The 24,052-nt window shown below is 39.1% G+C and overlaps 1 protein-coding gene across 11 annotated transcripts in view; it reads right to left on the bottom strand.

Moving 5' to 3' along the window:
• Positions 1–16,134, bottom strand: part of PPP1R9A (protein phosphatase 1 regulatory subunit 9A) — a 304,701-nt gene extending 288,567 nt beyond the window's left edge. For 8 of the 11 annotated variants that reach the window (XM_059171151.1, XM_059171154.1, XM_059171155.1 and 5 more), the window contains exons 1-2: positions 16,027–16,134; positions 12,242–13,850 (exon numbers count right to left, since the gene is read on the bottom strand). In XM_059171151.1, coding sequence (XP_059027134.1) covers positions 12,242–13,636 — 1,395 coding nt within the window. In that variant the 5' untranslated portion in view covers positions 13,637–13,850; positions 16,027–16,134. Of the gene's footprint in view, positions 1–12,241; positions 13,851–15,583; positions 15,685–16,026 lie in introns of those variants that run through there. The other 3 variants (XM_059171161.1, XM_059171162.1, XM_059171152.1) reach the window with 2 other exon arrangements.
• Positions 16,135–24,052: the final 7,918 nt, after the last annotated feature.

The following is a 24,052-nucleotide window of genomic DNA, read 5'->3' as shown; positions in this document are numbered from 1 at the left end:
TTTTCAGTATTCCATAAATTTATACTCCCCAGATTTTTCTGTGACATAATGACCTCCAAAGAAAATAACAATAAAAATTAATCATTTTAATCTTGGACGATATGAAAAAATGTTTTTGTCAACTTCTTAAGTTGTTATCACTGATCATTCCAATTGTGTTCCCATCAACTTTTTTTACCTATCATTAAGAGAGGAACATTTGCTCGCTGTAGAAAATTTAGTAGCTCTAGAAAACTATAAATAATTTTTTTAAACATCACCTTTATTCTCTCCACCCAGGAATTACCATAGTTAACATTCTGACATATGTGCTTTCAATCTTCATTCTAGGTACAAATACACTGAAAGTAAAATGATGATAAAAATGCATATTAAGCTGACAATTCACAGACCTGTACGCCTGGGGTAAATAATAGATTATATGTTATTAAAAAATGCATATTAAGTACTTAACCAATCTTTTTTTTTTAATTTTTTATTTTTTATAAACATATATTTTTATCCCCAGGGGTACAGGTCTGTGAATCACCAGGTTTACACACTTCACAGCACTCACCAAAACACATACCCTCCCCAATGTCCATAATCCCACCCCCTTCTCCCAAACCCCCTCCCCCTCAGCAACCTTCAGTTTGTTTTGTGAGATTAAGAGTCACTTATGGTTTGTCTCCCTCCCAATCCCATCTTGTTTCATTTATTCTTCTCGTACCCACTTAAGCCCTAACCAATCTTTTTACCCTACAGTATACTGGGTATAGCAAGTCTTCATCTTTAAAATTTTAGAAGACATGACCTGTAATACATTTATCCTATTACTCTACATGCATATATCATAATGAATTATTATGACATTACTATGAATTATTATGACTATTATTAGACATGTCAGTTCTTTCTACCAACTTTCTACCAAGACAAATAACAACTTTGATGTACTCCTTACCAACAGTCATTGACCAAAAAAAAACACATTGACCATAAAAACAACACTCAGAACTCATATCCAAAAAAGGCCCATAAACACATGAAAACATTTAAGCTCATCAATGTCAGCATAAATCATAGAAATTATAGAGATGTTTTTCACCCACCAAACTGAAAACTGTAAAGCATGTAAATAACACCAAGTTATTGGTACAGGAATTGTGAGAAAACCATTCCAATGCAATGCTAATTATAAAACTAATACAACCTTTCTAAATAATAATTCAGGCAGTATGTGTGTGAACAGCTTTATTTTTTTTTAAGATTTTATTTATTTATTGATGGTCAGAGATCACAGGTAGGCAGATAGGCAGGCAGAGAGGGAGAGAGGAGGAAGCAGGCTCCCCGCTGAGCAGAGAGCCTGATGTGGGGCTTGATCCCAGGACAGTGGGATCATGACCTAAGCCGAAGGCAGAGGCTTTAACCCACTGAGCCACCCAGCACCCCTGTGAAGAGCTTTAAAATATTTTAGCCAATAATTTTATTTTTAGAAATCTATACTAAATGATCATAGATAATTCCAGATCTTGAACAAAAAACTGTTCAAGGGTTAATTCCCTTTTAATGCTAATCCAGTATTAAGCACATATATCAAAAGTCAGTGAAGACTTGCTCTATGTTATCATCATTTTTGTATTCTGCTTTCCCTATTATTTTGTAGATTTTCATTTCTGATCCAGTTTTTGTTTCCATAAGGCTTGTTTGTGTGTGTGTTTTCAAGTTTAGTGACCAATCTTGAAATTTCTAAGAGGAAATGGGCCCTCTGGGGATAGTATATTATATAATAACTCCTGCACAATTTAAATTGTTGCACTTTATTATTCTACCTACAGAAGAAACTTCTAAAAATAAATCCATCTTATGTATAGTGTACAAGATGATAGTGAAACACCCTACAGTAAATTCTGCCATTTCGCCCCCCTAGAAATGGGTTCTTTTAAAAGTATATGTAATATATATCAGTTGATTCGAAGAGCAAGTGTGAATTTATGTCTTTTTCTTTCTTTATGAAACAACTTTGCACATCCATTTTATCTGAAACAAGTGGTTGGTAAAAGAACCCATCAATACAGCACTGACTCACAGGTTGATCTTAAACACCAACCAATAAACCTGCCCTTCCCTTCCCCCAGCTGAGGTCCCTTACAGTGGAAGGAAAACTCTTCAAAACCCCAAACAGGTACCTCTGATTCTGAGTACAATTTAAAATCCTTGTATTGGGGCAACTGGGAGGCTCAGTCAGTTAAGCACCTGCCTTCAACTCAGGTCATGAAGCTAGGGTCCTGGGATCAAGTTCGATGTCCTGCTCCGTGCTCAGCTGGGAGTCTGCTTTTTCCTCTCCCTCTGATCCTCCCACCCCCTCAAATAAATAAACTCTTAAAAAATAAAATAAAATAAAATAAAATCCTTGTATTCAAGATTAGACAAACTTTCAAGCATGAATGTACCCTCTGCAGAACTCTATCCTGACATACTTTTGAAAGAGGAACAAGTAAAAAGTAAAAAGTGACTTTTGGAGGGCAGCTCTTAAGTGGAGAAAAGAAGGGTCCACCCTACTGTACAGTGACAGATCTGAAGGCACAGAGTCACTCAGTTTCTCAGGGTTATACCAGTCCAAAAGCCTCACCGGGAAAATTCCACAAATAGCTACTCTGCAAGCCTCTCACCTGGTCACTCCTGGAAAGGAGCCTCTTAATCATGACTCTTTATCTTTTAGACCCTTGCCAACCACTACATGTTCCAATCTAGCCCAGTATATTTCGACTGGTATAGAAAACATCTTGGAGGATCAGCTTTCCCCAAAATAAAACTCTTATCTGACTTTAAAAAAAGAGAGGAGACTAACAGGTCTATGAGCCATTTCATCTAAAACCACTTTTCCTGATACATAAATATATGGGGGAAAGTTTTAACTCTACAAATGCTTTTCTTCAATCCCTCTGAAAACAGATCAAGTAAGGGAAGAACAAACCTTTCCTCCTCCTGAAATATAAAATTTCCAGGTATCTTTATACTCAGCCTGATTCATTGTCCTTTTTGTAAGAATAGATGCGTGAGGAGAGAACAAGTTAGAGTGAAAAATTGGGAATTTTGAAAAAAAAAAAAAAACATATATATATATATATATATCAACATCTCAATCATGTTGAACCGTGCTATGAAGCTATTTCCAGAACAAAAGTGAGTGAAGCAATTAATATGTCAGCAAGTATATTACAAAACATTTCTTTATTCTTAAGGTTCCTCAGCAGGGTGTTTAATATGTAGTTCAACCCATACTTCCAAAAGTTGAGTTGCTCTGAAAAACTACTCTATGAAAATGTACTCCCTTGGATTTAAAATTTTAATCATTTTAGGGGCGCCTGGGTGGCTCAGTGGGTTAAGCCACTGCCTTTGGCTCAGGTCATGATCTCAGGGTCCTGGGATCGAGCCCTGCATCGGGCTCTCTGCTCAGCAGGGAGCCTGCTTCTCCCTCTCTCTCTCTGCCTGCCTCTCTGCCTACTTGTGATCTCTGTCAAATAAATAAATAAATAAATCTTTAAAAAATATATATATATATATATAATTTTAATCATTTTAAACTATAATTTACAGCATAAATAAGATTGTCACGAACAACTAATCTAAATTCATTTCCATACTGCAACCAAAGATGTCCATTTCACTTTGAAATAACAGCACAAATATGTATGATAGCAGTACTTACTGTACAAATCTTTTTAAAGGATAATCAGAAAATCACAAGATGTTAACACTGAGCAGGGGTCTTTTACAAGTAAGACAGCCTCCATTATAAATAAGAAAGCCAAGGCCTCAAGAGGCAATCCGTCAAGTTTACAGAATACCAAGTCACTCTTGGTGTTACTTTCATTACCAGTTAATAATATTTAACAGCCATCTAGATACTATGCTTCAGTAAATAACATGCAATAAACTAAATGAGTGCCTGCCCCAAATTACTCATCTCATAAATGGTTACATTACGAATAACAGCAAGTATGGCATATGAAATCTGTATTAAAATATGAAAGAATGAGGAGAATTTTAAAGATAAAGAGTGAAGTTTGTCTATGAACGATCTCGCTGAACATAAAAGAATAATGAAAGCAACAACGTCAGAGCAGTAGGATGGAAAGAAGCTGATCAGATCATCGGAAAAGGACAAGGGTCCCTTGTGCTCAGGCCACTGCAAACATGAAATCAGCATTAGTGCTCTCCGTGCCTTTGACGACAGCCCGCGCTGAAGCAAGCACTTAGGCTCCATCAGTAGCAATTTCAGATTACATGCATGGAAGTGCAGTATCCCACACAAGGGAGCTGTTCCAACCGTCCTCTTCGCCACGGGCACCGCTCTTCCTCGGTTTACAAATACCCTCATCCCCTCCTGGACCCTGCTGTCTCCTCAGCTTGATTTTTTTTTCCTCTCCATGAAACTGCATAAGGGGCAGACAGCATCTGTTGCTCCCACACCTTGTCACTTGCTCTTTAGACCATGTCAGCACCCAGAAAATTCTTTTGCCCCCTGCTCTTTAGACTGTCCTACAGTCTGACGTCCTCAGGATAACTTAAATTTTAATATATCGCGGGGTGCCTGGGTGGCTCAGTGGGTTAAGCCTCTGCCTTCGGCTCAGGTCATGATTTCAGGGCCCTGGGATGAAGCCCTGCATTGGGCTCTCTGCTCAGCAGGGAACCTGCTCCCCCCACCTCTGCCTGCCTCTCTGCCTACTTGTGATCCCTCTCTGTGTGTCAAATAAATAAATAAAATCTTTTTTAAAAAACACGTAAAAAAAATTTTAACATATCGTAAGTCACATTCGTTGTGTCTCCTACGTTCCTTTCAAAGAGCATGCCCCTTGTTCCATTTATATGAAATGTCCAGAAGAGGCAAATCCACAGAGACAGAAAGTGGATTAGTGCTTGCCAGAGGATACAGGAAGAAGGGGAATTGAGAGTGACTGCTAACAGGCACAAGGTTTCTTTTTAGGGTGATGGAAATGCTCTAGAATTAGATAACAGTGATAGCTGCACAACACTGTGAATATACTGAAGGCCATCAAACTGCATGGTGAGTGTTATGCTATATGAATTTTAGCTCAATAAAAAGTTGCCAATTAAAAACAAAAAAAGTGCATTCACAGTGCTGTACAACTACACACATACACACACACACACACACACACAGCATTTCCCTCCTTCTAACTTCCCTTTCACCTTGCAAAATAATAAACTCCCCAAAAGTGGGGAATTATTAAGGCAGAAGCCGAATGATCATCTGTCAGCAATGAGCTACTGAAGAGCTAATGGGAGTGAGGGGGAAATTACACTAGACTACCGCGAAGGGTTTTTCATCCGTAAATTCCTATGTCACAAACCACAATGAAGAAATGAGACTCGGGGAAAAATTTTTAAGTAGCCAGGAAGAAAAAATACGAATCATCCCTTCCCATTCAAAATGGGAACTGTGGAATATAATAAAGCAAAAGAAAAAAAAGTGCAATAGGTCCAAAAAGGAAGAACATAGAAGACTAAGAAAAGAATATTAAATAGAAAAGCAAAGAAATTAAGTAACAGCTCAAAAGCCAAGAAATGATATTCAGAGTTTAACATAGCAATGCTTGTTTTGTTTATGCAGATATTATCCCATAGCTAACTGTATCTCTCTAGAAAAATTCCGAAACCTTTTTTGTCCTTGAGTGGTGGTGAAGTAAGATGTTGAAAAAAAAAAAAATTATAATGCAGATGAGACTTAAATCAGATTACTACCGTTGGGCATATAACTGCGTTAATAAGGTAAACAAGGCATGGATAACATAGGAAGTTATTTTCCCCTAAATACAGTCTCTTCCCTTTAAAATCCATTAATGCCAACAACCAGTGTCCTTTGTGAGGAAGTTTAGAGGGGAAGATAAAAATTATGGCTGATACAAAAAACAAAAAACTAAATCTTTCTACTACAAATAAATGCCAGCAAACGTCTGTAATAGTTTGTTGTAGAAAAGAACCCCTTTTTGCAGACTAAATGACCAGCGTTTAGTAAAACAGAAAAGAGGTATTAGTCTACACATTCAATATTAGAAAAGGGGTACATTAAAATATTTGTACATTAAATGTGTATAGTACATTAAAATATTTGACATATTTACCTGGTTATGAATCAAGACATCAGAATGTTAAAGGAAGTCCAATTTAAATGTTACGAAATCAAAGTTATCCAAAGAAAAACAAACTAAATAAGACAACAATCCTATACTCTTCTCTAGTTTATTAATTTAGGCTTCCAAAAAATGAAAGAAATGGAGTTTCTGAGTCTATCAAGAACTCCTTCCTCCTGCTTTTTTTATAATTAAAAAGATTTTCTTAAAAAGCTCACATTAATAGTTTGCAAACTGCTATTTAATTTTCACTCTAGATTTAGCAAGTTCATCAGATATATCTCAAATTTACTTAGAGTAATGTTTTTTCGAGCATATTTTCTGCAACTTATACTAAGAAATATGTCAGACACCTGGCTGGCTCAGTCAGTTAAGCATCTACCTTCAGGTTATGATCTCGGGGTCCTGGGATGGAGTCCCGTGTCAGGCCCCCTGCTCAGCGGGGGTTCTGATTCTCCCTCTCCTTCTGTCCCTTCCCCTGCTTGTGTTCTTCTCTCAAATAAATAAATAAAATCCTCCAAAAAGAAAAAAAAAACAAAAACAAAAACAAAACTTAACACTCTTGTATAAAACTCTTATGTGGTCTAACACAAGAGTCTATGATGTGACATTTTAATGACCCCAATTTTTTATGAATTTAGAGGTCATAATCCACTCTTTTATCCACAACTATCACGCACCTTACAACTTTACACCTGCGTCAGCTTCAAAGAACACAATTCCACAAAACCAGCTATAGCAGACCAATCTGAAAAGCAAATGTGTTAAAGGATTCCCCAACATTTTGTGACCAGCTCTTGTCAGCAGTCAGAAAACTACTTCACAATCATATTCCAAAGAGCGATCTGTTGACCAGCAGCCTCAGCACACACTTGAGATCTTTTTAGGAATCCACAATCTCACCTGAGACCTACTATTTGTGAATTTGCTATATTATTCAACAATATTAAATTCTGTTATATAGATCAAGAAAACAAATGGGGGGGCACCTGGGTGGCTCAGTGGGTTAAAGCCTCTGCTTTCAGCTCAGGTCATGATCCCAGAGTCCTGGGATCGAGCCCCACATCGGGCTTTCTGCTCAGCAGAGAACCTGCTTCTTCCTCTCTCTCCGCCTGCCTCTCTGCCTACTTGTGATCTCTGTCTGTCAAATAAATAAATAAAATCTTTAAAAAATAATAATAATAAAATAAAATTTAAAAAAGAAAACAAATGGGATGGATGACACTTATAAGTGATGGTCACTAACGGTAAGTAAGCTAATAACTTAAGGAGGTAAAGGCCACACTCAGAGGCTCAATTAGGTACAGATAATAACAGCTTATAAGCTTCTAAAAACGAAGGCAAAATTTTTAAGATGTGCTAAAAATAGTTAAGTTAGTAAGCGGAAAGACATTCCAAAATAGAAAATATACTGATGGAACAAACAAGAAGTTCCCTTGCAGAAAGAAAAGGGATGGAAAGACCAAGTCATCCTCGTGCCATCTCTGGGCTGCCAGATACGCCATCTCCATTCCAGCCACCCACCGAGGCCGCCCAGCCTGGTCTTATTTCAGACTCACAGGTGCCTGACCCAAGAAACACTAAAACCCAGGGAAACTGGCAAAGCTACCGCTGTCTTTTTTTTTTTTTAAAGATTTTATTTATTTATCTGACAGAGAGAGATCACAAGTAGGCAGAGAAGCAGGCAGAGAGAAGAGAGAGGGAAGCAGGCTCCCTGCCGAGCAGAGAGCCCGATGTGGGACTCGATCCCAGGACCCTGAGATCATGACCTGAGCCGAAGGCAGCGGCTTAACCCACTGAGCCACCCAGGCACCCCCGCTACCGCTGTCTGTAAGTGTACTTGTACCGTCTCTCCTCTGTAGAGCAAATACCATGATATCATGAGCTGAGGGGATTATTAGTATGTGGAGCCCATGCTCAAAAATCAACTCTGGTCCTCATAACCGCACCGTTAGTGGGAAGGGTGATGTGAAAGTGAGAGGGCTGGCATATAAATACTGTGTACCTGGGCCTCAGGTTCCGCGGTCCCTCCAAACTTTGCTCCTTACCTGTGTAAACTTTCCCTATGGCTTTCCTCTTGCTTCTGGCTGTGTGTTTTAAACTGATTTGATAAATACTGTGATTCAGACATTTAATCTGGTTGCTGAGCCTGTCTATTGTATAGCCCGTGGGAAAGCTGGTGATGTGCTTAAAGGTTAATCTTTGCATCAAGGTGATTCCCCCCCAAATAACTGCTGAATCAGAAATCCGCACTTTAAAATATCCCCAGGGGTTTCATAAGCATATTAAAGTTTAAGAGCACTGAGCAAGACTATCTGAAGAAACAGAATGACTGAAATCTGAACCTCAGAACTATACTCTGAACACCTCCCAAATAAAAGATCTTATATATGTCCTGTGTATCAACTCGGAGCCCCTCAAAAGAAAGAGAATGCTAAGGGACCCCACTTTCAACAAGTCTCATGTAAGATTTAGAGAAGCACTGCAGTCCTTGGTGATTCTCCTTTGAACCCCAGCTCTGCAAACTCCCTATAGCTAGAGAGAACATTCAGAAAGGTAGAGCACAACATACGGTCACATTAACCCTACAATCTCCTTCTTGCTAAGGGAATTGGGAAAATACCCTTTTTCATGGATGCTAAGTTTCAAGAACACCTATCCAAAGGACATAAGACTACCAGAAAGAGAGAAAGGGTTATGACTGCCTTAAAAGGGTTGCAGTGACCTTAGAAAGAGCATCCAGGAACAGTTCAGGAGAACAGCCCGAGAACCATCCTTCAGGGGCTATCCACTCCCCACCTCCTGGCATTTGCTGACCTGATCAGCTCCAGTCACTTTCTGTATTTACTACATTTTATAGTATATTGCACTGTTAACCCACACGTAGCAAGGTCTCAGTAAATATTCCAAATTAATAGAAAACAATAATGAAAAATGTCACCACTTCTCTCCTGGGTTCATTTAAAGCAAAGCTAATTAATTCAATCTCTTGGTTTTGAGAAATTCCTGAGAATGAAGGCATAATTCCATAGCTCAAATTAGCATGGTTCATAACACTCTCTCACTCCATATTTCAAACTTGGATTTTATATTTTCCATTATTAATCAATCCCACTGTAATTTTCCACAACACTGTGAAACACATCAACCTATCCATTAAGAAACAATCCATTTCTAAATGTCACCGATTATGTATAAGTAATACACTACACAGGAAAGATCAGCTATCATTTTGATGCTTTCCTAGATCCAGATTTAAGACGTCTTGGGAAAGTATCTATTTAAAAAAATCTATAGAAGAACTGAAATAAAAACTGACGAAATGATCACACACATAAAGATCATACACAAGATGTAAAACAAAAGCCTAAAAGTGTTGAGAATATTTACTCCAGTGAAGAGTAAATGAGAATATCAGGAAAAGAATGTAAAAGTTCTAAAGATCATTTCTGTAAAGAGTATGTCACCTTTGGTTGCTGAAAGAGGCAGTATGTTTAAATTTCAAAAGAAAAGGTTTAGGTTGGAAATCATAATCGCCCATTCTGTAAGTGCAACTTTACAAAAGGAATAATGAAACATACATAGGGAATGGCACAGTTTATTACCTTCCAAATGGTTTATCAAATCCTGTTCAATCCATGCATTTAGCACAGCCAAGGACAGTTACAGTCCTCATAGGACATGAGACATTTCAGCACAGGTTTTCAGACTGTGCTATATGTGTTTTAAATAACAAGTATTAAAGAACGGATTCAACCAGCTCATATAGTTTGAAAAAGGCAACATTGTAGATTTGCGTGCCTTCTACCTCAAACAGCATGAGCACAGACACATGAAAAGCCTTCAATAAACACTTGTTGAACTTCATTGTTACCACCCTCTGAGGCAAAAATCTTAATTGGAGAATAATCTAAATACTCTCATCCCCAGTACCAGTAGAAAAGTGACTCTCAAGATTTTCAAGTGAATCCACTTACATGTTAAACAGTGAGAACAACAAGAAAGAGTAATTGTCTTATTCATTACAAAGGGCTAAGAATGAATCTTCTGTTTGCAAACTTAATCCACTCCAACTAATACTTTTAACTGCCCACTTAAACCTAGTACATTATCTTTGTTTCACAAACCTTATTCTTGATAAAATGTGTTACAACTTATATGTATGTAATCTATTTCATTCCTTGTTATATAAAATACATAATTTATTACATGAAAATTAAAAGGCAAAACGCTTTTGTTATAAGCAACAGTAGGAAAAATCACTTGAATTTCAGAATATCATATCCCAAACCTGGTTTGTTCACCTATGAACCGCCATATTTCAATAAGAAATCCTTTAAAATGCATTAAACCCATCACCATATATTACATTTTGTGCAGCTCCGGACGCAAATACAAGGCTGGTGCCCCATTTGGTCGAGTGGGTAGTGTTCTAGTTGATAAATTTTCGTTAAGCTGCTATCTCCCATTAGGGCGTTAGTCACTGGTTTTAACAAACTCCTTGAAGAGTTCATTTCAGTTATTCCTGCCTTGCTCAGTGTAAAACAATTTAATCTTATTGCTTTCTTCCTAAGGGGTAGAAAGATGATGCTCAAAGGAGAGCACTTGGAAGGGAACATGCACAGCGAAATTTAGGAACTCCCTGGATAAGCCTGATGGAAAGACACCTCTAAAGAGAGAGCCTAAGACTTGGGGAGTGGGGGGGCCGAGGTTTAGGGGAGAGGCTCACAAATGAAAGTGGGAAAACACAGCAAAGAAACTTAGCTTACTCAGAAACCACACTCACATCCCTAGTTATTTTAAACACAGTGTAACTTGGCATGGCCCATTCTGACCCAGAAATTTTGTCTTACCCTAATGAAATGAACTGCCTACTAACACCTATAAATAATTTCATAGATTATTTATTTCAAATTAGTATTTCATAATTAGAGTAAAGTCAAATTTCTCTTTGCTTTGTAAATTCTCTCTCACAGCCTTATATGGAAGTTTCAAAAGACGGAAATGACAATAGACAGTGGATTTCAGATTCCTTTAAAAGACATCACATCAAATTCCAAATCTATTATATATACACACAGGACAAGCTGGGAGTCCCTAGAAAGTGGTTTCAATCTACACATTTCTACCACCACAACCCTTCGATTCCCCTAGGAGGGCATGCCAGAATCTTAGGACGGAGGCTGATGGGCAAGTACACTTTGAAAAAGCATTCCAGGAGACTGTGATACTCAACCCACCACCTCCTGCCCCTCCTGCCATTATCAGCTAATAATGCTTCACCCCCCGCTTCTGATGTACGCTGTGCTATTTCTTCTACACCAAATGTTAAGTAAGTGAAGTCATTAGAATAGAGCATCTGAATTCAATTGGCATTTATCCAGCTTTTAAGAGGTAAAAACATATACATGAATGACAAATCAATTTAATTTCCTTTCATAAAATTTCATTTCAGGGCTACATCACAAGTTCTGAACTCAAAGCTAATCACAGTCATAGCTTTCCAATTAAAGTATTTAAGTCCGCTAATATATTTCCATGAATCAAACTTTCGCTACTAAGTAGCAGTACAAAAAAAAATAGTAAGTTTCAACATTCCTCACAATCCACTTACACTTAAGTAAGAGAGAACTCAAGAATTTTTTAAGCAAGTAAATAAAGACTATTATTTCAAGGTCAACCATGACTTTCTCATTGTACATTATGCCTCATATCCTAGAGGGTCCAGATTCAGAAAATGTTATTACATGTGGGTACTTTTAGTAGAACTAGTTAAAGAGGTAATTCTATTTTCAAACTAACACTCCCGGTTTTCCGGGTTCATATTATTCATACTCCAGTCCATTGGAATGTATCTCACAATCCTCAAACTTCTTCAACTTTACTATTAGTCAATACCGGTTTAAGCAATCCTAAAGTATATTAGGAAATATGTGGACATCTCCCAAACTTTTAAAATCACTTGACAACATGTGTATATCAACAACCGTGACTTCCTTATAGTTGTCAAATCTATTCTACATACATTTAGGCCCAAATACCAAAAAAAAAAAAAAAAAACACAACTTGGAAATTTCAAAAACAAACTGAGAAAACATACTTACCTTAATTGGAGCACTACTAAACTTAATTTTCCTATTTGCTGGGATGTCGTCTTCTTCTGGCAATCCAACAATTTCCGAGTATTCCATATCAGGTTGATAGTAACTGTTTTCATCACTCTCTTCCTGCTCATCCTGCTCAGTGCCCGTCTCTCCCCAGTCTGAATTATACCTGGACCTGACCCTGTATACATTATAGTCACTGTGCATGTAAACATGGGAACTCTCAAAATGAACTGAATCTTCAGGTACTTCCTTTCCACACCTGGATCCAGAAGCATCAGCAGAGGTAAAATCACCACCTGCCAGTTCTTTCTTCTGATGCATTGCTGCCTCACTCCCAACTAAATTAGCTTCGGCGTCTTCTAAAGGTTCATTTTGTGGTGAAGGGATTTCAGACTCGGGCATTGCCTTAGTGTCAGCACAAGGTTCTTCAGGAACGTCTCTGTCAATCCCGACAGGAGTCTCTTGGTTGGATGTGGAGTCCTCGGCTTCCTCGCTCTGCTGTGTCTCTTCACTGGGTATGGAGGCTAGAGAGGTACTTTTCAAAGCCACTTCTGGTCCCGGAGTTGTATGACCCTTCTGAGAATCCTCTGCATCATCACCGTGTTTGCTTGGAGGAGACCAAGAATTAGAATCCTTAAGGTGACCAAAAGTGTCAAGATTTGTAACAGTAACAGATGGTAGATTCAGAGGATAATGGCCAGTCACTGAGTATGCGTTGTTCTCAGCCTTCTCAGGAACAATGGCACTGGGGGAATCGGTATTCTCAAACACTGCACTCAGTTGACTCACAGTTGGGGAGACAGCCTCTGTCCGGGAGCTAAGGCTGTCCAAGGAATCGGTACTGCCTCTGTTGGACTTCGAGCCACCCCACTCATCCTGAGGCTCACTCCCTCCAGCTTTCTCTTTCTTTGGGGAATAGCGGTTGTTCTGTCCTGACTCATGCACACTTCTCTCAAACATCTTCCGAGTTTCTGTGAACTTAGAATATGAAGGGCCATCGTACATTGTGTCAAATCTACTGATTCGTTCGGAAACAGAGGACTCCAACTTAACAACCGAGCCATCTGTTTTTTCCAGAAATTCTTTGGGCCTCATTCTTCTCTGTGGAGATGAAGGTCCACCTTTCCCCCTTGTTTTGGCAATGACTGCAGCATTTTCATTGGGTTCCATACCCATCTGCATAAATAGATTTTTAATTCTGTTGACGTTGGAGCCATATTTCCTCCCCCTGCTCTGCTGGGAGCTCTCACCTTCTTTTGTTTTTTGCTCCCCATCTGACTTGGGTTTGTCAAAGGTACTTTTCAGTGCCTGGAACTCAGTTCTATAAGCATTCCTGTGAGGAGAGGCACTTCTGAGAGTGGTTCGTTCACCTGAAGACTCGGTTTTCAACATTTTTACTTCAGGGGTGAAAAGCCAATGTTCATAATGATCAGGAAAAAAAAACAAAAAACAAAATACCTCTCTTCTCTAATCACCAGTATTTGGTCAAGAAAAAGTACCTCTCAAATGCCATACTGTATCAGTGATCCTCCCAAAGGTGTATTAGGAAATTATTCAGTCAGGGGTTACACAAAATGGCTTTTTCAAAGCGAGACTAGAGGTTCATCTGTAACAGAAAAGAATGAATTTCTAAATTCATTTACTTATTTGAATTTAAGTTCAGTCAACTAACAATATACTTTTCAATGTAGCTTAGCCATATGTCAAACAGGAAAAAAAATCATTAATAAGGGAATTTAAAAGCCAAGAATTTAAAAGTTATCCCTCTAATTGGCCTTAGATAACAAAAATGTTTCAAACACAATTTGGAGATCCCTACAGAAATCATATACTGACACACATACAAGTTACACATGAGTACAAGTACATAACTTTAGCCTAAGTTTCTGTTGCTTTTGTGAATGACCTTCAAAGAAACCAGCAGTTCACAGATCTTTAAGATATCACCAAACCTTCAGAAAAATGAATTTCATTTGGGGTGCTCCCCATCAGGTAGAATTTATTCTTTCCGTATAAGTACAATTCAAAGTTTGGAATCTATGTTTCCAAAGTCCAAAATATGCTTACAGAAGCTTAGTTCACCCTCTTTGGTCCAATATTCTCATGTACAGCATCCCCCGAGCAACATTAGTACATTTTCAGACCAAAACAAGCAGAAGAAAGTTCTTAAATGAAAATAAGTTTCACTCTAAGTGCACTCACATCTAATATTTGGAAGTTTCCTAAGCGTGGATACTATTAATTATAGAGTGAGATGTAGAATATCATGGGAATAAATGCAGAACGTGACGATCAGAAAGCAAATATAACATGAGCCCTCTTTTCATAGTCCTGATTTGTTTACTCCTCTAACTTACTACAAGCTCAGAATGCAACGCAATGCATGCTTGCTGGTCTCCACTAGCCCACAGCTGGATTTTATATCAATATGCCAGTAATCAAATACTTCAAGATCCGCTGAGGCGCAGACAATGTAGCTCCAAAGATTTTTCATTTTGTTTTTGCTTTGTTTTGTCTTTTAATATTAGGCCGAGCCATATCACCCTCACGCACCATCAGCTGAGGAAGCACACACTTTCACTTAAACCGCCTCCAAACTCAGCTTCTGGCCCAGCACGCATGCATGGCCCATGCAGACAAACAAGAAAGGCTTGAGAGTGTGGTGCCTGTTTTTTTTTGTTTTTTTTTTTTTTTTGTAAAGCATCGACAATCTCCTTGTACCCTGACATTTGTTTAAGCCCTGCACACCCTCCCCCCCCCCACGTACACCCCACTCCCTCCCCGGCCAATTCGAACCCGAGGGGGCGGGGGCGGGGGAGATGGGGCCGCCGGGGGACTCAAAACCTGCGCTCACAAAAGACAAACATAAATAACACCAACTTGAGAGGCAGCCGGTTCCCAAGCCTGGTTCGGGACGCAATCCCTCGGCCCCGGGGCAGGGCCGGGAGAGCAGGTGACGCCAAGCGCTATGGTAGGAGGTCGCAGTCTAGCTTTGTGCCAAAAAGCACCTGAAGTCCTAACACATTGGCTGCGGCTCCCGGCGGCTGCCAGGCGGATCCCAGTGTGGCACGGGGAAAGCCGAGCTCCCTAGCCACATTAAAAAAAGAAAAAGAAAAAAAAAATTACAGGGTAATGATAATAAATCCCTTTGTTTTTCCTCCCAATGTGCCAGGAAACAATAGATCCCACTGATAATGCCTCCGATCCTCAACCTATCGCTCCCCAACCACAACCCACCCCCACCCCCAGCCTGCAACTCAGCCTTTGTACATCCCGATTTTTTTCCTCTTCATCTCCACCCTCCCCAACTCCTCGCCCCGCGCACAGCCTCCCCCTTACCCGAGCGGGAGCCGCCGCCGGCGGGGAGGGTCGGGCGGCCGCGGCTCCCACCCCCCTCCTTAGAGGCGCCCCCCGCCCCACGGTGGCCGCGGCTCTCTCGGCGCCCGCCGGCTCGGCGCCCCTCCACCCGCCGCTCACGGCGCAGCGCGGAGGGCGGCTGCGGCGGCCGCTTCCACTCGCGCCGCGGCCCCCACGCGCGCCCTGCCCGCGGCGGGCGGCCCCGGGAGGCGCGCTGCGCTCCCCAACGCCATTGCGGGCGGGCGGCGGCCCGGGCCGCGACACGCTCGCACACTCGGGCCGGCCTGGGGCGGGGGTCCCGGCGCGGAAGGGGCTTGGCCCACGTGCGGTCACCCGCGCCGGGCCGTTTGGGCCGCCCGGGAGCCCAGGTGTAGTGGGGGAGAGGCCGCGGGGGTGAGGAAGGCCCAGGGTAACAGGTGCCTCACCTCGGCTGATGGGATTAACTCTAGGGCCGCAGAGAGAGGGAGCCCGGCAGCAAAATCCCAGGAGAGGGAGAGAGAGAGGGAGCCTCTGGCGGCCAACCGAGGGCGAAAAGCACCGGCCCGAGGAGAGGCCGCCCCACCCCCTCGGCCGCGGGCTAGGGGCCTCCGGGGCCTGGGGCAAGGCCTGCTCTCTTCTCCTCTCGGCCTTGCTGAGAGGGGTTGGTTCGGCGCAAACTGGGCTACCGCTCGGCCCGCTGCTGGGCCCCCACAAAGTCTGCATTAACTTGATGACCCCAGGGCATCTAAAACCCCAGGCCACTCACCAGGCGGGGAAGGCCAACACCTAGGCCACTGTGCCCCGCCTAACACCCACCTTGACCTCAAGTCTCCACTGTTAAAAAAGAAAAGGATCCTGACGTTCGCGTCAGGATAGAATTTTTCCGACCCCCTACCTCCCCCTTTTGCCGCTACTCCCCCTTCTCTACCCCACACCACCCCACCCCCCACCCCCCCGCCCAAAGACCGGAAGTGTTACAGCCTTGGGGCAAAATACGAAACTGATCATGAGGATCAATGTGGATTTTTTAACCAATCCTCCCAAATATTCCACAGGGTAGAAATGACTAAAGGATAATTTTTGAAGAAGGTAATACCGTAGCTCTCATGGACATAGAAAATAAAAATGTGTCCGAAATATCATTTAACTCATTAATTAGGGAGGGAATCGCAAGATGTTACAACCCATTCCAACAAGGATGTAAAGAGCAGATCTTAACGGACAATCCGTAAAGAGGCCAAACTGGTTAAAACTCTATAAGGCCTCAAAATGAAATGTTTCGAATTATCTGTTCTACAGGGAAGTAATGGTATCTCTAAGAAAAACAAAGTAATTTTGCATTTCTATAGATAAGAACATTTACATTACCATTACTTTCTACAGCTTATAAAATAGTAAAATGGCCTTATCGAAGGTCAAAGGTGCAGACTGCCTTAGAACCAAAAAAGCAGATTCCTGTAGATAACATCCAGCCTGCCACTGAAAGAACTCCCTGTGATAATTTTGCCCATTTCAAAGTCTTAAACAAGTTTTCCCAACGGAACTATAATTATCTGCATTTCCCAGATGGGAAAACTGAAGTTTAGGTTTGTAACTTACCCAAAGCTTTATCAACTACTAAATGATTGTAGATGGATATGAACTCCAGCAAGTCTGTATACAGAATCTATACCCTGGAAGCAAAATCTCTCCCCACTTAATTTCAAAAAGCCTTTGTAGTTACTCAATTCTAAGTATTTTGAACAGTGAATTTTTTTCTTCAAGCTCACCAAATTCTGGGTGCTTTCCCAAGAAATTGGCATTCTCTGTCTACAAAGTGGATGTCACTTCTATAAGCATAAACAGATGTAGCAGGCAACGTGAGGGGGCTGTGGTTCCAGTCTCCACTTTTGGAAAGAACATTTGTGCTGTCTGGGATAATTTAGTGGAAAAGTTCCTGTCATTTATTTGCAGTATGGAAACCATGTTTTTTAGGAGAGTAACCTAAATAAATGCAAGAACCTAATCACTGAGTTCTGTCTGTAGAAGAGGGGGCAGAGTTGGCAATAAAATCAGTCTTACACCTCTTTGCAAAAAGATGATTCATACAGAAAAGCAACGTAAAGAATTTGGTTGGTATTTGTGTTGTTGTTGTTTTTTTTTTTTTATGTGAACCTTCTGGAAAAATTCATACTGAAGGAATGAATGACAGAGTTTTTAAAACATAAAGCTGATAATTTTAAGATTTCTTGATTGCCCATAATCTACTTTCCAGTTCTAACACTTACCTATTTTAAGAATCTACTAGACCAGTACTAACCAATACATGTGGCTGTTTAAATTACTTAGAACCAGATACAATTAAAAATTCAGTTCCTTGTCCCACCCGCCACATTTGAAGAACTCAATGGCTAGAGGCTACCCTATTGAACAGTGTAGATACAGAACATTTTTATCACAGAAGTTTCTATTGGACAGTGCTATCCTAGACAACGTTTGCATTTCTATAAATTAAAAAAGGCATATTGACTTTATGAGGGTTGAAACTTAGTTTAGTAGATCATTAATGTATTGAGAGGATTCAAGGTCCTACATTTTGCATTTTCCAGTTGGAAAGGGGTTGGAGCAGTGTTAGGGTATAACAGGTGATGTTTAGTATTGACATGAGTAGAATACAAAGTACAATACATTGGGGCAGATGATTTTCCTATATGATTTCTGTCATAAGTCCTGGAGGATATTGTGGACTGTTATTCTTAGTTCCTTTATAATCAGTAATACCATGATTAGTAAAAATGGACCATAAGATTAGTAGATAAAAAGTACAAAATGTAGGGCACCTGGGTGGCTCAGTTGGTGGAGCAGCAGACTCTTGATTTCGGCTCTGGTCGAAATCAGGTCACCTAGTCAAAGCCCGGTCTCTGGCTCCAAGCTCAATGCCTGTTTGGCTTCAGAGTCTTTCTCAGGCTCTTCTTCCTTCCTCTGTCCCTCCCTCTCGCATTCATGCTCTCTCTCTAAAACAAATAAAATCTTTTAAAAAAAAAAAAAAGTTCAAAATGTACTCTATGTTGTTTTAGGGGTTTTCTCAATATATTTTTTAAGTTCTCATAATGGATATTCTGAGTAACTAGTCAAAGAGTTATTATTATTCATAAGTGTAAGTGAAATATTGGGTACAGTTATAAATTAAGCCTAAATCAAGCCTGAATCAAATTTAAGACTAGATAATATTCACTAAGATAAGCCTGAAACCTGCCTTTCACGCCATAATTTAATGCAGGAAGGCACCTGGCTGGTTGTATATTAACAGAAGGTCATGGAGAGAAAAGACTAGAACAGAGTTAAAGGTCTCCACAATAATCTCTTTATGCAATACACAAAATAATGGAAGAGCACTTTATATAAGTAAGTTTACACATAGGTTTAGCATAAAAGGATATTTTACTCCTATTACTATTTCTTTACCAATACTAATAAGAAAAATGTGTTGATAGTAATGAAGCAATTTGGTTGCCAAAAACATATTTATAACTGCTTATTTCACATTTGCAAATACCAGAGTGCTTTGTCCCCTTCAGATGTGAATGTTGGTATTCGGGTATCTTAAAGGTCCATCTTTTAAATTTTAAATTTTTTTACCTATTTAAGGGTAAAAATTGAAGTCTGCCTTATGGTGTTTTAGGTTTTTGATATTCCGCACACACTCCGTTGTAGAGATGAACTACATTTCAGTAAAAGACTGAATGTAAGTTTTCATCTTACATTCAGAATACAAGAGATATCTCTGATCAGTCTGATTTTGTGTTACTAACTATGAAATTAAGCTTAAATCAATAAACAGATTTTCTAATCTAGAAGGTGTCATTTCTGCCCAAATAAATTGATAATGATTCAGCATTGCTTTCTACCTACATTCATGCCTTGGCCATGCCACTGAAAATTTATACCATCACCTTGATCGATTTCTTATTCTACAATACATCCAGTATCTTGGCTGTTCCACCTAAAAGTAGGCTCGTGATGGGTTTGAGTATTTACTTTTATTTGAAAGTAATAAACTATGGAACTTCTTGGGATTCCTAAAGTCATTTTTTAAGTTGCTGTTAATTTGTTAGCTCTACAAATATAGCACAATAGATCTACAGTGTGTTCACGCTAAAGTGATACCTCTTCTGTTTTATTCCCTATTTTTACTTTATTTGGTTGCCCATACAAAACACAGTAAACCAAGGATTTTATTGGATTAGACATTGGTATGATGTTTTCATTACTGTCGCTGCTTCTAAGTTTGAAACAATAGCTGCCATAAACATTCTTCTCAGTTTTCAGTTTTACAACAGTATAAACTGCATGTTTAATAACAAGTGTGAGGTATTATCTGTTCCTACAGAAGCCCATTTTACTTTCAGCCGATTAGCCCCTCTGGCAAAAGGATTCTTGTGGTGGCATTCTATGTGCCAATTCTCCACCCACAAAGTGCACCCGAACTCTGGCATCTTTGGGATTGACATGTTGTCTCCTCTGCTTCAGAATAATGTTATATTTCAAGACAGAGACAAAATGGGAGAGGCATGGTAATCCTTCACGGAAAGAACAGGTAGCAAAGTGTCAAATTGAGATTCAAGTTGAAAACATTTTACTGGAATTCATATTCATTATTCTTTTACCTTAGAAATGCTAAGCCTATTTCTTGAGCTATATGATAGCATAGCTCTTCTTTGCACACAACTGTTGGAGGAAATGGTTGTCCAAAATACTCTTAGTTGTGAAAATATGAAGGAAGGAATCAAAGAATAACAAAACTATGTCAGTAGCTTCTCTGTTCTACGGCATTAGCTTTGGTGAATTAATTATTAAAGCTCATAAATAAACACCCCTGTTTGTCTACAATTAAACAGGAAATTTCTTTGATTTTTATTTCCATTTCCAGTCTGGTTCTAGTAACAGAACTAGATCTTGAGGAGGTCCATTATAGTCCTGTTTGATAAAAAATCCAAGTTATAAAAAAACATTTTTTAAAAACTCTAGTATTAGGGGTGTGTAGGTGACTCAGTTAAGCATCTGACTTTTGATCTCAGTTCAGGTCTGGATCTCAGGGTTAGGAGTTCAAGCCCCAAGTGGTGCTCCATGCTGAGCATAGAGTCTACTTAAAAAGAAAACAAAAACAAAACTCTAGTATTTAACTTGTAGATGCGATTATCTGCTTTTAGAAATAAGGAGTGCCTGAGCACTGTAGTCAGTTGAGTCACCAGAGACTCTCAGTTTCAGCTCAGAATCTCAGGGTCATGGGACTGAGCCCAAAATCACGCTCTGCACTCAGCTTGGAGTCTGCGTAAGACTTTCTCTCCCTCTCCCTCTGCCCTTCCACCTAGCACTCTCTCTCAAATAAATAAATTTTTTAAAAAAGTAAAGAAATAATAAAAAATTTGTTCTGAGTTGTTAGTACATTTTTCCATAGGTTCTTAGCTATAATTCTGATGTCCAGCATAGAATGTTATCGATACAATTATTTTAAAATGAAGTTTGAAAATATATCATAATGCCTTACATGTTTCTACACGATTAAATTTTTGAATTGGATGAATAATGAGCAAATACTTATCCTAATCGGTGGGCAGATCTAGAGCAACCAACACTTTTGTTCATGTCCTAGGACAGTACCCAGCACTGTAATTGTATTTGGAAGTATTGCTGGCCCTAGAGTTAGTTTCTTGATTAAGCCACAACAAATTTTTTTTCACTCAGCTAGTGTTTTTGATTAGATTCTAAAAGTGTAGATGGATCACATACTTTCTGGGCTTTCTTAGTATTGTAGAAGAAAAAAAAAAAAAACCTGTCCAACTGAAATTAGGAGACTGTAGTTTTATTTTTTGTTTTTTTTTTTTCTTTAATGTATTTGTATAAATTAAAGAAACCAGTTAGTATAAAAAATCGTGTATCTTTACTCTGCTCCTGATTTTTGTCTAATTGAGGGAAAATGCTGTTAAATTCCACATTAATAACTCTCTGCCTTACAATCCAAGTGTTTATTCCCTTTTAAAAAAGAAAGCCATGGACACCAAGGCTGTATATGTCCATGCAAAAATGATAATATACTACTATTTCCCATATTGAATTGTGGCAAAACTTAAACAAGAATCTCTTATTTATTTTATGGCTACAGAAACAGCATAATGAGTAGTTGAAAACTGCCTAACACCTAGCTGAGTCCTCAAAGGAAATGAAATTCATATTTTATGATCCTGGGAATAGAAACAAATACATTAATGTGAGATGAAATTGAGCTGATATTAATTAAAATTTTAGAAGGGAGTTAAGTACTACAGTTTCAACAAAACAAAAAGAAGATATCATCTTTGCCAAGAATGTAAATTTGACCTATTGTAGCTTTAAAGGGAAGGAAACTGAATTTTGTGGATTTTTAAAGAATTTTTTGCTTTGCTCTAAAATTTAACAAGCTACTCTGACATGATTTTGTGAAACCTGAATAATTTTCTTATAAGAGATTACATGTATTTAAGTACAATGTGCTATAATTTAGCAAAGTATCCATATTTTGCAAATTCATAAACTGAACTCATCTCTAGAGCCTCAGAGATTAAGCAAAGAGCTACATAAAACCAAATGATAGACTACCACATGCTCATCCAGAGGAGAGTTGGACCAAGGCCAAATGAGGCATTTAGATGCATAAATAAATAGTCATTTATTATGTGTTGTAGCTTTATTTTCTGAAAGCAAATGCACCTTCAAAAATCTAACACTAAGCCTAAAATCGACACTGAGATGCTCTCGGATGAGTGCTGACCCAGAAACTTACATATTTACATATAGACAGTTTCCAAAATATTTGGACATAATCATCACCTCACTGAAACCTTTCTGATCACTTCTCTGAAATTTTTGAATCACAAGGTCAATGCACCCGACAATTGCTTTTATTTTGCTCTAAGTAAAATTTTCTCCAACTGTGGAAAATTAAGACTTCTCTGCAAGATTCTAACCATATGTTTGGGTATGTAAAACCTGAAATAGATAAGAAACAATTCAGAACTGACACAAAATGTTTCTTAGAAACTATTACCTTTTAGGCTGACTGTGTAGAAATCAAATACATAATTGATTTTGAATCAATTGAATAGTTCTTGGTAGGATTTAGAAATTAAAAGAAAAAATAAATGCCTGGTATATTAATTAAGTTCAAAAGAAACCAGGTATGTGGCTTATAGAATCTTTATTAAATAAGACTCTGCTATATTCCTTGCCCATAAGAAAATTTGTTTATCTGATTTAATTGCTTGGCACAGTGTGAGGCATGAACAAGGAACATTAGCTGTCCTTGGCCTGGTAAAGAATGCTTGGAAAGCAATATAAGAAAACACATAAATTTTATATTGCAAGATTTAGGAAGTATTTCTCTTCATCTGTAGTATCGTATCCGCTGTCTCTAAACCTTGTGTGAAAATCAAAATGACTCAGGGGCGCCTGGGTGGCTCAGTCAGTTAAAGTGTCTGCCTTCAGCTCAGGTAGGGGTCCTGGGCTTGAGCTCTTGCTAGGTGAGCACCTGCTTTTCCCTCTCCTCCCCACTTGTCATGCTCTCTCTCTCTCTCTCTCTCTCTCTGTCGCTATCTCTGTCTCTTTCTCCCTCAAATAAATAAATAAAATCTTCAAAAATTAAAAAATAATAAAAAGGAAATCAGAATCACCTAGAGAGCTTGATCAGGTTAAAATGCCTGGGTTGTAGGCCAGCTCTCCTAATAAGAATATCTAGGGTGGAATCTAGTAAATTCCAGAATGTTCTAAAGTTGATACTGTTGTGCAGCTAGACTGAGAGCGGATGTTTGGGAAACACTAACTAGATGATGTTACTGGTATTAGAATCCAATAAGTTACGATATCTAGTATATACCTACAGTTCTCATTCCTGAATCACTATTTGGTTACTGCTGTGTAGAGTGTTGTGATCTATGTGGGGGAGCCTCTGGGACCATGAACGGGAGGTATCAGAAACCATGCTACTCCATCCTCCCTGCTATGTTTTTGGATATGGAGGTCGATGCTTGGCTTTTTGGTTAAGAAAATCATGACAACCATTGCTTTGTAGTTACTGTCCTGATTGGCTCTCTACATCAATCCAAGTAGGATAGAAAAACTTATAAATGTGGTTCTCACATTTCTAAGAATTGAGAAGACTCCTTGAGTCCTTCTGCTCAAAACTTTCCTCTAACTTCAAAACTACAGAGAAAACTTTAATCTCTTAGACAGAATGTATTTAAATTTGAGAATACAGTGATAAGTTAGCTAACCTTTGTTGCGATTTCAGAAATGTTTTAACCAACTGGTGGATACTTCTCAAAGCCACTAAAATTCTAATTCCATCAGAAAATGCAGGACTTTTGGAGGCAGACAAACACTGAGGGTGTTGTTGAAAGATCATTTTCAAAAAAGGTAAAATCATGACTCCCATACAGATTAAAAAATAAAAATGTGTTA

Source organism: Mustela lutreola, chromosome 4 (assembly GCF_030435805.1).
Source record: "Mustela lutreola isolate mMusLut2 chromosome 4, mMusLut2.pri, whole genome shotgun sequence".
NCBI classification, from domain to species: Eukaryota; Metazoa; Chordata; class Mammalia; order Carnivora; family Mustelidae; genus Mustela; species Mustela lutreola.
The sequence above is the reverse complement of the archived record's forward strand: the minus strand, read 5'-3'. Positions and strand labels throughout refer to the sequence as shown.